Source organism: Amblyomma maculatum, chromosome 3 (genome assembly GCF_055883805.1).
Source record: "Amblyomma maculatum isolate TAMU_Amacu chromosome 3, ASM5588380v1, whole genome shotgun sequence".
NCBI lineage: Eukaryota > Metazoa > Arthropoda > Arachnida > Ixodida > Ixodidae > Amblyomma > Amblyomma maculatum.
In genome coordinates, this window is record NC_139346.1 from 156,743,473 (window position 1) to 156,757,372 (window position 13,900).

General features: G+C 40.5%; 2 protein-coding genes across 3 annotated transcripts in view; one reads left to right on the forward strand and one right to left on the reverse strand.

The window, feature by feature from the left end:
• Positions 1-1,985, forward strand: part of LOC146196579 (uncharacterized) — a 21,020-nt gene extending 19,035 nt beyond the window's left edge. Inside the window, exon 2 of the mRNA XM_084598335.1 lies at positions 1,168-1,985. Within this exon, the coding sequence (XP_084454461.1) occupies positions 1,268-1,897 (630 nt within the window). The 5' untranslated portion in view covers positions 1,168-1,267 and the 3' untranslated portion in view covers positions 1,898-1,985. The remainder of the gene's footprint in view (positions 1-1,167) is intronic.
• The window catches only part of LOC146196581 (two pore calcium channel protein 1-like), a 27,865-nt gene extending 14,338 nt beyond the window's left edge, over positions 1-13,527 (reverse strand). Inside the window, exons 1-9 of one of the 2 annotated variants that reach the window (XM_084598330.1) lie at positions 13,352-13,527; positions 11,367-11,509; positions 9,440-9,616; positions 8,294-8,407; positions 7,376-7,506; positions 4,916-5,004; positions 3,881-3,915; positions 3,733-3,791; positions 2,041-2,140 (exon numbers count right to left, since the gene is read on the reverse strand). In XM_084598330.1, the coding sequence (XP_084454456.1) occupies positions 2,041-2,140; positions 3,733-3,791; positions 3,881-3,915; positions 4,916-5,004; positions 7,376-7,506; positions 8,294-8,407; positions 9,440-9,616; positions 11,367-11,509; positions 13,352-13,493 (990 nt within the window). In that variant the 5' untranslated portion in view covers positions 13,494-13,527. Of the gene's footprint in view, positions 1-2,040; positions 2,141-3,732; positions 3,792-3,880; positions 3,916-4,915; positions 5,005-7,375; positions 7,507-8,293; positions 8,408-9,372; positions 9,617-11,366; positions 11,510-13,351 lie in introns of those variants that run through there. The other variant, XM_084598331.1, reaches the window with a different exon arrangement.
• Positions 13,528-13,900: the final 373 nt, after the last annotated feature.

Here is a 13,900-nt window from a genome sequence, read left to right on the forward strand (position 1 = left end):
TGCATTTCAGCCAGACACATGCTTTCGCCACAGTTTGAAGTTGCCTAAGCGAGCCTCGCGGTGTGAATATTTCGCAAATAAAGAAAGCTGAAAGTTCATTTCACATTCAAAGCATAAGGCACTGCGGGTACCATTGCTTTCCTCACATACAAAAGAGAAAGGAAACTGCATCAGTAATGAAATAGTTATCCGCATCCATTTCTGTGCCAGCTGATATCTGTTGCTCTGAATAATTGAACTTTTTTTGGGACAAGCATCGCGAAGTATGACAAAGCCCTTCAGCTAAGACAGACCACTTTGGCATGGGGACAGTGTGCTCCACAACAAGCATATTTTATTAAAGAAATCAACAGCATGTACAAGTTAATGAAAGATTGTGAGAACACCCTTCTAATGAAAAAGCTTTCCCGCTGCGTGCCCACAGTACAGACATCACTGAATCTCAGCCTCGGGCTTTGTAGCTCAACAGGCTTTCATAACTTCCCAATCGTGCAACTTCGATGCATTGCTGAACCTCAACAATGATCTTCTTTCCACTCCATACGAAATGTTTAACATATGCCAGTCAAACAAACAAATTAGCCCTTCTGCTAAGAGCATTCCTGTGACCTTCCAAACATCCATTTAAAATGCCTCACAGGGACTTTTGTAGTGCGTTCTGCTGTTCGGGTGATATGAACATCTGCAAAATTCATTAGCGCATATTTCAGGCAGAAAGTTACATTGCATGCATGCACTGTATGTGCCTTTAGGCTTTGCTTTAAAAAGAAACAAGAAAAAAGAACTGGTGCTCTGGGTGCAGCTTCTAGCTACTGATATTGTACAGTAGTACGTCAAGCACAGAAACAGAGCAGGAAGGTTTCACGTGGTATTATTAATTTATAACACCAAAAAAATGGCCAAATTATAGCTAACAATAATGCTTATAATGGCCAAATAAAAAGCACCTGTTTTTAAAGTGTTGGGTACCTAATAAACAAAGTGTCTGCACATTAAACTGAGAAAATAGCTAGAAAATGTTAGGTAAACATTCATACATCAAGTGTATGCACAGCAAAATTACAATAGAATTGGTTGCATCAGGTCAGAGCATAATTGAAACACCGCAGCACTGCAATTGCAACATTATTTAGTGCAAGTTTTAATCGTGATGGCACTTAAATGCAGTACTGCAGTGACAAGGCAGACCAAGGTGATGAGGGACGACCTTCCGCTGCTCGACTTTGCTGCTGTCAAGGAACACTAGCTCAAGTCGAACAAGACTTTCATGCTGGATTACGATGGAACACTGAACGCCATCCAGTCCAACCCTCATAATGCACAGCCCAGTGACAAGCTGGTTGACCTACTGATCAGGTTCAACAAGAAAGCCAGGGCAGTGATATGCACTGGAAGGCAGAAAGAACAGGTTGACGGATGGTTTCCAGCCGAGATAGAAATCTATGCAGAGCACGGAGCCTACCACAGGAAGGACGGCACCTGGAGCAGAGAGGGACAGCCCCTGGACCTGATGCAGTGTGCTGCAATCATGGAGGAGTACAAAACGCAGTCGCCAGACATTGTTCTGGAGGTCAAGAGCACTGCCTTAGCATTCCACTACCAGAGGGTGCCTAGCTTTGATCCAAGGGAGATGTTGGAGCGATTGAGACGCCACGTGGGCGACGCAGTAATAGAGGGCAAAGGGATAGTTGACGTGCGTACCGTGAGCAAAGATGTGCCCTGTGCACAGGTGAAGCCAGCAATGTGCGCCGGTGATGACACAACCGATGAGGACATGTTTGATGTGTGCACTGGTCTGTCCATTCGCGTTGGAAGGGCTCTTTCTAAGGCGGACTACTACGTCGAAAGTGTGACCGACATACACAAGCTGCTAGAGAAGCTAATTGAAATTGGCTAAGATGTCTAATTTAGAAATGCAGAGAACCTTTTTTTGTCTGATGTGAATTTAGGGGAGTACATAGAAAGGAATTAATAAAGTATGCATGCGGTGCAAGCACTGTTTTCATTAATGCTCACAGCCCAAGTGTGTGTGTCTCTCACCAAGTTCATTAGGAAGTAGAGGTGAACCAGCAGAAACACGACGAAAAATAGCGCAGCCCATTTGGAATTGGCGTAGTATGGTATCATCACATCGGGAAAGCTGCACGGAAAGAACATAGGCACTTAGATCGCATTGCCACAAACTATGTGGCCACATTTTTGCGAGTTGTTATCAAGGCATTCACAAAGCTGAGCTTCCTCGATGCTCAGAATCAAGCTTTCTTATTGACTGACCTCATGCTGTGTTGGTCAAGTCTGCACAAGTAGTTAGAACAGTGTAATTAAAACTAATACATTTAATTTGAAGTTTCAAATTCCTCCTTTTTTAGAAACACACTGCTCTGTGATGTAATCAATACGAGCAGCAAAGCACTCCCACCACCACTGCGTGCCACTCTATAAGCATGAGAGCAACTGCTGCTGAGTGCATAGCACTTAATTATGCAACACATCTCAAAGATAAACATATAAAGGGTACAAGCTTCATATCTGAAAAACAGATTATCAATTCCATGCATTACAGGCAACACGAGCAGTCATCCTCATTCTTCTATTACCAACTGCAGAGGCTACTGCAGTAGTGGCGAGAGTGCATAGCCGCTGGCAGGGGCTGTATCAATAAGTGATGTGGCTCTGTGAAGGAGGACACATTAAAGGCTTTCGCTTCGATGTAACGCTTTTAAGTTCTATCAATTTATATAAAAAAAAAGTTACCGCCCAAACGACCAAACGCATTGTCACACAAGCGCACAATGAAAGGAGACACTTAATTATGAAAGCTCTGTTTACGGCATATTAATAGCATTAGACTTTGCACGTTTTGTTTCCAAAAATACCTTTCTCAATGGTGAGTTGTCACGATATCCCTGAAACTCGTTATTTCATGCGTAAGAACCGGTTCACTAAAGACAAGGTTGCAGCGTAAATAACGTTGCTGCAGAAGTGCTTTTTACACCTCTCGTATCTCTTGTCTATGTAAACAATGTTTTCTGGCTGCTCTGGATCAACAGGAAGAGATAAAAGAGCATTGCCAGCTATCACCAACACACGCCCCCAAGGTGCAAACTTCCTGCTGTGCAATGCTCCTTGGCCACTGACCATGAATAATGGAGAGCACACAAATCTACGATGTACGCACACACAGCATTAATTATTTGCCAAGAAAATGAAACACTTAGTCTGAGTAAGCTGTGCAAGTACACGAAGAAATTTCGATATGAGCTTCTTTAATGCAATGAACGGTAATAAAATGTCAAAGAATTGGCAGTTGAATTGTGCCTCATGCAATCACACTTGGTGCATCAGAACAACTATAATTAGCAAAGATAGCATTCTAAAAGCGTTGAAGTACTGATGTCAGAGTTGTGGTACAGTTGTGATAGTTAACGACTTACTTCTTTTTTTTTTTTGCTCACTGCTAGATTACAGTCATTGAACCAACTTGCTGAAGCATCAGCAAGCAAGTCTTGTACTGTGTGAAAGACCTTTAAGCATAGAGATACAACAGCGGATTATGCATGTCCTATTTGTGTTTAGTGACTCAGCCACTCTATCCAGCTCCTTAAATGTGCATAAATTAGTCTTGTTGCATCAAAGTCTAATGCAACAAAACAGCAGGATGTTTTATCATCATTCACTCTTTTCAACATGCAAAACCTATAAATGATATGTGATAGAATGTCAGATGCTCACTTTGATGTTGTCAACAACACAAAGAGATTCACAAGGCTATCATAGAGCGTACTGAAGTACTGGAAAAGAAAGAGGAATTGGTATTAGAACTTCACCAGTCAACATTTAAGCATTATGCTATAGTATAAACAACTAAAGTCATACTCACAGGCTGGTTGTCGACAAACGAAAAAATGTGATATCCTGGAATATGAACATAACATGAATTTTGAAGAGTTACCCCATTAATAAACAGCGCAACAAAGCACACTACTTTTAAAAGTAATTTTTTTGCTAGCACCGTGTCTTTCTTTTCATTTTAGGCTATGTGCATTTGTCCACTTCATCGTAATTCAAGTGATTTAATGCATTGTTCAGGATTACTTATTATCCAAGGAAAAATTCGAAAGCTGAGGTGGACATATGAGTGCAGAAAATCAAAGCAGTTTGTGTAAATCAGTGCATGGTAAATTGTTAACATTCCAGGTTGCCTTCAATATGTGGTCATGACATCCCAGTGAACAGTGTAACCAAGTAATAGCTGAGAGCCTCACTTAATGCCCAAGTTTTACCAGGGGCTGGATTTATAAACAATTCTTGGACAGGGCAATCTCATGAGCAAAATGATTTGCGGAAAGACAAAGTAAGCGTCGCTGCGCTTCTTTGCTTCTTCATTCATTGCTTGCTGAGGGTGACCCCATTCTGTTTCATTGTCCTTCGCTTAACATTTTTCCACTCCTGGCTCTAAGAGAAAACATAAGCAAGACACAGAGAGCAAGAAATGACTCATGGTAGAAAAAGTTTCATTTTGTATGAAATAGCTGACAACGACTAGAAAAAATTAGCAAAATTCAATTACAAGTGCTTGAGCTCAAAACACCTTAATAAAAAAAAAAAATGTTTCAAACGTTGCTAAAAATTTTAGCCATCTATCCAACACTTTCAATAAAGGGAGGAAAGAATGAACAACTGCATGTCCTAAAATTGCAGAGTTGTGATGAGTAAATTCTATTCACACTAAATCTCTAAAATGCAACCAACACGATAATTTGTGTGTAACTTTAATGAGTTCTCATTCTTGTGCATTGTGTCCCGGCCTATATTTCTGCCTTTCTTGCGAACAAGGTGTATTGGTTTACATAATTTGTTCACACAGAAGGCACAAGGTTTGTTTGTTGCAATAGCGTGCAAAAGCTCTGCTCACCTAAGATGGCAAACACAGTCATGAAGAAAAACAAAATGACCAACATATCAAACACCGGAGGCAAAGATTGTAGGATTTGCCGAGTCAATCTGTGTGAGCCAAACAAACAAAAATAAAATATGTTAGGAAATGCCATCAACGAATGGCTCTGCTATGGTTGTATATCAGTAAATACTCTTCCTCTAAACTGAAACAGATTGCTTTTGCTAATTAATCGTGTATCTATGTCAAACGGCAATGAATTCTCTTAACTGCTTCATGTAACAGCTAGTGAAAATTCAAATGCCAGTGCTGTACGTCACGATAAATTTACCACAATTACTAAACTGAATGGCTCCATAAACATAGCTATGTTACTACAAAGTACAGCTGTTGCTTCTCACAGATCTTGAGGTACACTACAAAGTTTACAGTGCAGTAATATTCAAAAGCACTGCTTGCAAAAACTTCAAGTTCAACCATACATGTGCCTATGATGGATGTACAGATAGAAAAATTTAATCATTCTTTTTTACTTTTGGTAAAAGTTGCATCACATTGTGCTGCAGTGTCATTTTTCACAACAAAGACTTGGTAATCAAGTACAACTTAAAGAAGTACACCACCAAATGTTTTGTTGTATTTCCCCTTCTTTTCGTGCATAAAACATTCGTATCCCTGAATCAACACAAAATATTTGCCTAGACTGCAAATTAATTGAATTCTTCTCATGCTGGTTTGGTTTCAGTTTCAACAACCAAAAGATGGCGGTAATATCAAAGATCAGCATAGACCATACATATGAGGCATAAAAAATAGGGCAAAATAATCACTTCTTCATTGATTTAATTCACTTCAATGCTAAAGGCAGCTCGTCTCAGTAATTGGAATCACAAAGAATTAAGGAAGAATGATGATTACATTGCAATGTTCACATTGTGAGCTCAAAATAACTTGAAACTACATTGAGAAGCAGCAGCAATTTTAGCTTTTTATCAGGAAAATTCCTTCATTAGTAATATTAAGTTATTAATATTAAATGTCTAGCCCATTAAGTCCTTCAAGTCTTACTTCAGTGCAGTTTATGAAATTTTCAAATTAGCAAATAATCATAATTATAAAATGTGACTGCACAAAACAGTGTCGAAATCTTTGCACCATTAGGCTAATAAGAAGCTTATTCAGCCATAAATTGATGAAAATTTTCTTTTCATAATGTATTCATTAAAGGTACATTAGAAATCAGAATTTTCACTTACAAAATATTGGCTCTGGCTGCTGGCCTTTCAAGCTTCCTGAAGTACTGGTGGCTGTGTAGCCTATTTTTTTTGTCTATTATTAATCTATTGTGTAGTCTATATTTGCTTCATATACTGTCATCAATGCATAGTTAAACTGAAAGTAACCAGCTACAATGTATGCAAATTCACTAATTGTCACTACTTTAAATATTACTGAAGAAAGCCACTGTTTATTATAATTAACACGTTCATTGCAGCATGGGGTCACATCATTTATTGATTTTGTGTTGCTACAAATACTGGTTCACATGATGAAGCTGTGAGGTAGATTTTAGCGCAAGTCTGAGAAGGAGGATCTTACAATAGAATCTGTCCCACTCCTTGATTGTGTGACCCAACATTCATGGTCAAACAGCATCAATAAATCATAGCAACTGGAGACCCACAATGCAGTGAACACATTAAACTAGGCTTGAGTATAAACCATAGCTGAAACAATATATATTTATTAGCATGCAGATGCTTGGGCAAACCAAGCTCCATTTGCTGTATGTTTTCCATGAAATCATGGATGGTTGGTTGATTGGTTTATGGAGATTAATGTCCCAAAGTGACTCAGGCTATGAGAAACCGTTGTGGAGGGCTCCGGAAATTTCGACCACCTGGGGTGTGCATTGACATCGCACAGCACACGGGCGCCCTGCTTTTTGTCTCAAATGAGAAACGGCTGCCGCAGCTGGGATTATATTCCGCATCCTTGGACACAGCAGTAAAGCGCCGTAACCACTGCATTACCGTGGCAGAGTTAAAATAATTACATTTACAAAAATCATGGGAATATGCCCTTACAAAATCTGCAAGCGATGCCCTAATGATTCTTTCCTAAAGAGATGCTCTGCAATAGATACAAGTTGCAGGTGGGTGCAGCAGTTAGTTTTGGTCAGGGCAAGGGAAAGAGACAGATGTCCTGTTTGCTCAGAACAAAAGACTGTCCCAAGTCTGAGGGCAACGCAGCTCAGTATTTCTCGTGCTGTCCTCAGCTTAATTGCATAGTCTTTTACTTTCTGCAATCAATCCATTCAAAAAATCAGTTTTCCAATTTTATCCGGCACAATCAAAGGGTTTATTTGACGAAGCAAGGAGACAGGGCCTACCAAAAAGAACAAAGAAGAAACATCGTCAACCAGCCAAAACAGTGAAAGAGGACTATGGCTGTGGATTTTACTTCTATGAAAAGTACCTTCTAACACCACCAAGGTAGTGGTTGTCAATCAGAAAGATGGGCCTCAGTGCACGAAGTATGCGGAAGTGTGTCGCCTGTCGTGCAGCAACCACAAGGGCCTCTAGGAGCATTAGCAGCAAAATTGACAGCTGTAAGAAGGAGAAAAAGAAGATTATGCAGATACCATCATATGGCTGTGTGTATGTGTGCCATTTCAAAAGTGAGATTGACCACAAAGCAAATTTACTCACACCCAGTTTTAAACTACACGCAACATACTCAATATGGCTGCTTACGACCATCCTTTTCTTTTTGGTTTTCTTTAAACTTTTCTAGAGCAGCTTTAGGAAGAGTAAATGTCTCATTTTTATTTATCATAAGCCACATTCATAATCGTAGTGAATGAATTTGTGACGCATCACAACTATACATTTTCTCGTTGTCTTACAATAATCTCGCTAAAGAACAAGACTGCACATGTGGTAGTGGTAAACAAAAACAAGGGTAGGCTCGTGGCAGAAATATGTACCATCTGTGTTACAGCTTGATTGACAGAAGTGAAGACGGTAAAGGTTAGCAGCATTGGATTATAGACATTACCAATAATGAAACATTAAAACCTGGCTTTAATCCTGGCTGCGGTGGCTGTGTTTCAATACAGATGAAATATAAGGCGCCTGTGTACTGTGTAATGTCTGTGCACATCAAAGAACTCCAGGTATTTGAAATTATTTTCAGTGCTGCACTATGGCATCACAGCTTGAGTTGCTTTGGTATGTTAAACCCTATAAACCCTTATAGCTAGCAATAAAAAATTACTGACTGAATTTCGGAAAACCTAATCTGATGTCTAATTCTAGTGAGACCCACTGCATTTAATGTCATTCCATGGCCACAAAATCTGCAAATTTAGTGCTTCCGTAGAAGGCTGCTCACCTTGAAAACAGTTCGCTTATGAGTGAGGAACGGTTTGAGTCCCATCCATCGAAGCTTCATGCACAGTTCAACAGCAACAACTGAGAGTGCAAGAATCTCCACAGAAACATGAAGCTGCAGACGGCAAAAAAGAAAAAAAAAAAAAAAAGGACTATGAAGATTTTTGTAGTTGTCATTTGATTATGCAATAGGAACACTTGCAGATGATGCAAATATGGTGTATTTAAGCATTGCAACTGAACTATGCAAGTACAGAGTGAAGATATTTTGGTATCCTTTATAACTCTACTCAAGTTTAACACATGCTAACATAATGCCAAATACACAATTACCTTGATGCATAACTTCAAACATATACTGCCAAGCAGACCGAATTGTAATCGAAACCTTCCATTTATCTTCATCAGTAAGCCAAGCTGTCTCTGTCTATAAATCTATTTTACAAGGAAGAGTCACATTCAAACAACAATGCATGCCTGCAACATGTTTAATTAAAAGAAGCGCCCACACTGCAGCTCTGGAGTGTGAAGTTTAGTTAGTGCCCATTACTGAACGTAAGTTATGTAAGCTACGATGGCACGTGCTTGACAATGTTTATTGATAGCAAATTTTCAGTCAAGTGAGTAAACTCATAACTCCCTGTATGACCATGCAGTTCTGCTTGACCTGGCAGAGAGCTATCAATGGGAAAAATGCAGGCTCCCACAGCCAGATAAGGTGATTTCCACAGTAGAAGCCTCATTCAGGCTAGTTTATTTGTGATTAACGAAAACTGGCAGCGTGACAGATGAATGAGCCACATAAACGACAGCACTGGGCACACAAAGCGCCAGTTTAGTTATTTGTGTGTCTTGCTAGCCCTTGTCCTAGCATTCCCGCAACCTCCACAGCTTCTGCAAAAGAACTGAAGGTTCTTTATCACACTTCACAGAACAAAAAAACGGGAGTCAAAATAGTGACGCTGGCAGTTTTTTGATGGCTTAATTCACACAGTTGTTCCTTTACAGCACGGTATTAACGTTTCTAGCTGTCATATAATGAGGTCATGAATGGCATGCTATTTGGTTACAAGCACATGCCATTTAGTGCTCGAAGAGTGAAGGATCATATACAGGTGGCTGCTTGCATAAAGGAAGGGGCACTGACGGCCACGGGGACGCTGAGGCCTGGCACCGCGGGGGCTTCCATTAGGGCTAGTGCCATGAGCACAGTGGCTGACAGCAGGTCAAGGCAGTAGAAGAGCACGTTGTGCACAACCAGGTAGGCCGGCAGTGCCTCCCGACTGCATGGATGGAAGTCGAGCTTGTCATTGTTCTCTCCTTCCTGCAAGGCATATGCAACTATTCTTCACAAAAAAGCCGTGCAAGTTAACTGGGACAAATCGCATATACCATGCAGAGGCAGCATTCTCAAAAGCAGCAAAGTGACTGCCATGAAGCTAGGAGGGGTATTGGAGACACTTCCTTTATCATCACCAGCCAGACTATACCCACTGCAGGGCAAAGGCCTCTCCTATTTTCCTCCAATTAACCCAGTCCTTAACCCCTGCAAAATTCTTAATCTCATCCACCGCCGCCCACTGCTATGCTTTCCTTCCCTTGGAATCCAATTGGTTACTCTTTGAGACCATCGGTTGTCCTCTCTTTGAACTACATGCCCTGCCCATGCCCATTTCTAATTCTTAATTTCGACTAGAATGCCAATAACTTGAGTCATTTCCTTGTTCAACAATGCTGCACACAAATATACAGAATTCTTATGTGACTTTACCACACAATGACTAAAAATAAAGAACTTTGGTGCATTTTTTTTACATGCTGATATTATACCTTGGCTATTATGCATGCTGTAGGGTACAGTTAGAATATATGAGGTTCTTTAGTGTGCATTAAAATCTCGGTTTAGACGTGTTTGCATTTTGTCTCTATCAAAGTGCATTAGTTCATCATTAACGAGGTGAACCAGGTGACCTCATGCTAAACTGCTAAATTCGCTGGCTACTTTACCACCACTATGGCTCAGTGAGCCAACCATTTAAAGAAATTGACTCTGGAAATGACACTAAAAACTAAATACAGCCTACTGCAGCACATTACTGTAAGACGTTGGTAGCAGTGATACTTGGGCCCATTCCATCATTTTTTTTAATAAAACTGAATGTAATTCATTTGATAAGATATCATAGACCCGATTTTTATCTGAAAAGGTGCCTTCAAAAAACTGCAGCTTAGAACAGCAGAAAGTTGAATGCCCCACGTTAGAAAAAATTGGACATCTTGAGATTTTCTTGAATTAAGAGCACCGCTCTCTCTCTCTCAATATATATATATATAGCAGTATTTTCTGTTATTTGATCATGATTCCAAATCTCTTCTAAAGCCTGCTATCCATAGCATGACCCCACCTTGGAATAAAGTCTGAAACTGCCTGTTAGAAGCAGTATATAATGACTGATGTTTTGCAGCTACCATTCTATTATCAAGTATTTCCAACACTAATAGCGCTCTGTTCAAATGGCGTTAACGTGATGGCGTTACAATTAGTCGATATCACTTGCAGCAGATATCTGAGGTCAAAGTAACACATATCACTGTTAGATACTATGATATCTGTTACATAGCAAGAATGTTTTCACAGCTTATGTGCAAAGGTGGGTCGGTCTGTTCGATAAATGTTTCTGTCTCCGTTGCTGAAGTTTAAGAATTGATTTTAAAGGTAGTAAACAATAATACAGCATCATATTGCCGCCTATACGACAGCAGTTAGCTGTTTTTCCTTACAAGGATATCTTAAAACAGCCTGAATAATAAAACAATTTGTTCATAAGTGTAATTTGTACCCATTTTTTTAACTTCAGAAAATTGCACCTTAATCTCACCCCCTAAATCCCAGTGAAGGGCCCTAGATATGTACGTATGGTATTGTGTTCACATTGCCACTGAGCCTCAAAAAGACACCACAAACAATGCACGCACAAAACTCGGAATGCAGCTGTCTTTGCATGTACATGCTATCTCCATATCTAAGGGCTCACATCACCTCAATGCGTCAGTTTACAAGAGATGCACAATACCTCAAGGAATATTGCTGCCTCATGGTAGTTTGACTGCCAGCACTTGGCCAGACGTTCCCCTTCTATTTCACCACTGGGAAAGCTGAGCTCATGTGAGTGACTGGCTTCAACAGAGTTGGTCAGGTCAAAGGGAACATCGGCATCTGAGGAGAGAAAAAATCATACTTCTAAGGAGTAATACTGTTGTTTTGGGTAGTTGTTTTATAATGATGTATTCTGAAGGTGGCACAATAAGATGACAAGGGGTACTGAAGGATATAAAATGACAGGAAAGGCACTATTGCGACGTCTTCAGAATGTGCTGTGAGCAACCTATCCCAATCAAAAGTAATCGCAACATAGAAATCTCGTATCAAAAGCACAGGTGTACATGTATGTATCAGTCCTGTTTGTTTACTTTTCTGTTTATTTGACTTTCAAATGTAAAACAAAAAAACATAGTTTGCAAGCAAGTTCTATTCATTCAGCTCCATCATGTCACATGATAGTACACCTTCATGCATCATACGATAAATTCAGTACATATAATGTGCACAATCCTATTTGAGTTCTACAGTCCTAGAAACGCAGCTCATTTTAAAGACAGACATCTGTAAATTTTCAAAGAGGAATATGTTCTCAGCAGTGATCAGTCATATTTATGAGTAACTGCGCTATTACTGAGAATAACACTATAGCTTAATCTTGTTATTCCAAACTTGGTTTTTATAAACTTCTACCTGAGTCAAACTGGTACTCTTGTTTCATCAACATCAAGTGTATTAGGCAGGCCCCTGTTAATCTGAACAGGTTCGGAAAAAAAAAAATAGGAGGACGCTGAAGCTACGCCTTAAGAATAAATGCATGCAATAGGGCTTTTCACACCGCCTTTTCATCCCATAGTATATATATATTGCAACTGGTTTTCATGAGTCTTTAAAGTGATAATCAGGCTTCATACTTAAGTATTCTTGTCCACTGACTTCTCTGGCATATTTCGTGCACGACACACCAAAAGCATGTGCTTGCATGCAAACATAAACATCATTCGTGTAAGACACTAGGAAAAAGCGACAGCTAGCAAACAAATAATAATAATAAAAATGATTTAATGACAACAAATTTACAAAATATTAACCAGCCCGTTTAAGCATACATGCTTGTGAACGGAAGACCGGCAAGCAAAATGTTACAGTGCACATTAATTAACATGGTGATCTGAGGTTGGATTCACTAAATAATTATAAATTATTACTTGACAAACATATTGCACTATGAAAAGAACCAATAATTAACACACAAAAGAAATAAACTGTTAATCGTAAATTCAACATGTATATAGTTAAACAAATGTAAGCACCAAATAGGCATACGCGCATCGATGATTATACAACCACGTGCTAATTTACGTCGCGCTTTCCATAAGGTCGAGAAACCGCGGCATGAAACAGCTGTCGCTACAGCGACTCCAGTAGTTCGCAACATCATCCTGCAGTAATTCGATCGTGACGGCAAGCCTGAAGGGCGAATTGTCGTGTAACCGATGAACGCGCACATACTTTAGCTATTGTGCTAGCTCCAAAAACAATTGCGTGGCATGCACAATTTTCTTGTACGTCGGTCAAGTCACGAACGTGTACGATATAAATGCGGCGTACAACTGCACCGTTATAGCGTGCCTTTTTTTATACGCATATATTTACGATATCAAATGCAACGAATGGCTTCATAAATAAACGCAAATGTAACTTATTCGAATGCAATGACGACAAAGGCGATCAAAACGCAGTTTTCGGTTTTTCCCCCTCATGGTTTTTGACGTTACGTACGGAGGAAAAGCTCGGGCAGCAATTAAGCTCTATACAATGGAGTCTCGGCTCCAGCGATGTTTACCATGGGCCCCCAACGACCATGAAAACATATGCTGAGCCGGGACGAGCTGTGAAACGCGCGATCGTGAATTAAACAACGAGCGCGCAAAAAGGAAAAGCGCGTCTGCTACATACGGGACGCCGAAGCCCAGGACGTGGTGGCATCCAGGAAATCGGTGCTTTCGTAAGACAGGCATCGGTCGGCTCTTACGAGGATGTTGCGGTCGCTTTCTTCACTGTCACCGATTTGCAGGCGACTAATTCCGAAGTTCGCCATTCCCTGGCCATCCCACTACAAGGTTACAACGGTTACAAGGGGTGCGTTCCAATACCCCCTCGTAGACGTCTACTTAGACGGCTACGCGAGCAGCCGCCATCTTGGGACGCGTTCCAATTCTCGCGAAGCAGTCTCGCGTAGACGGCTTCGCCGAAGTCAACATCGATGCAGACTACTTTGCTGTCTAAACATGGCGGACAGAGCGCGTTTCGCGCTGAGCGAGTCGTGCGTGCGGTGGTTGCAGTAGCTGTACGGTGGTCGTGCTATTTGCGAACGCCGGAGTATGCATATGAACGATCTTTCAAACGTGAGTTCTTACGTCAATGTATGCGCTAGCTAGAGGCTAATTTAGATGTCTTTATGGTCGTAAGATTCGTAGCAGTGCAGATTCTTGTACCGCGCACTGA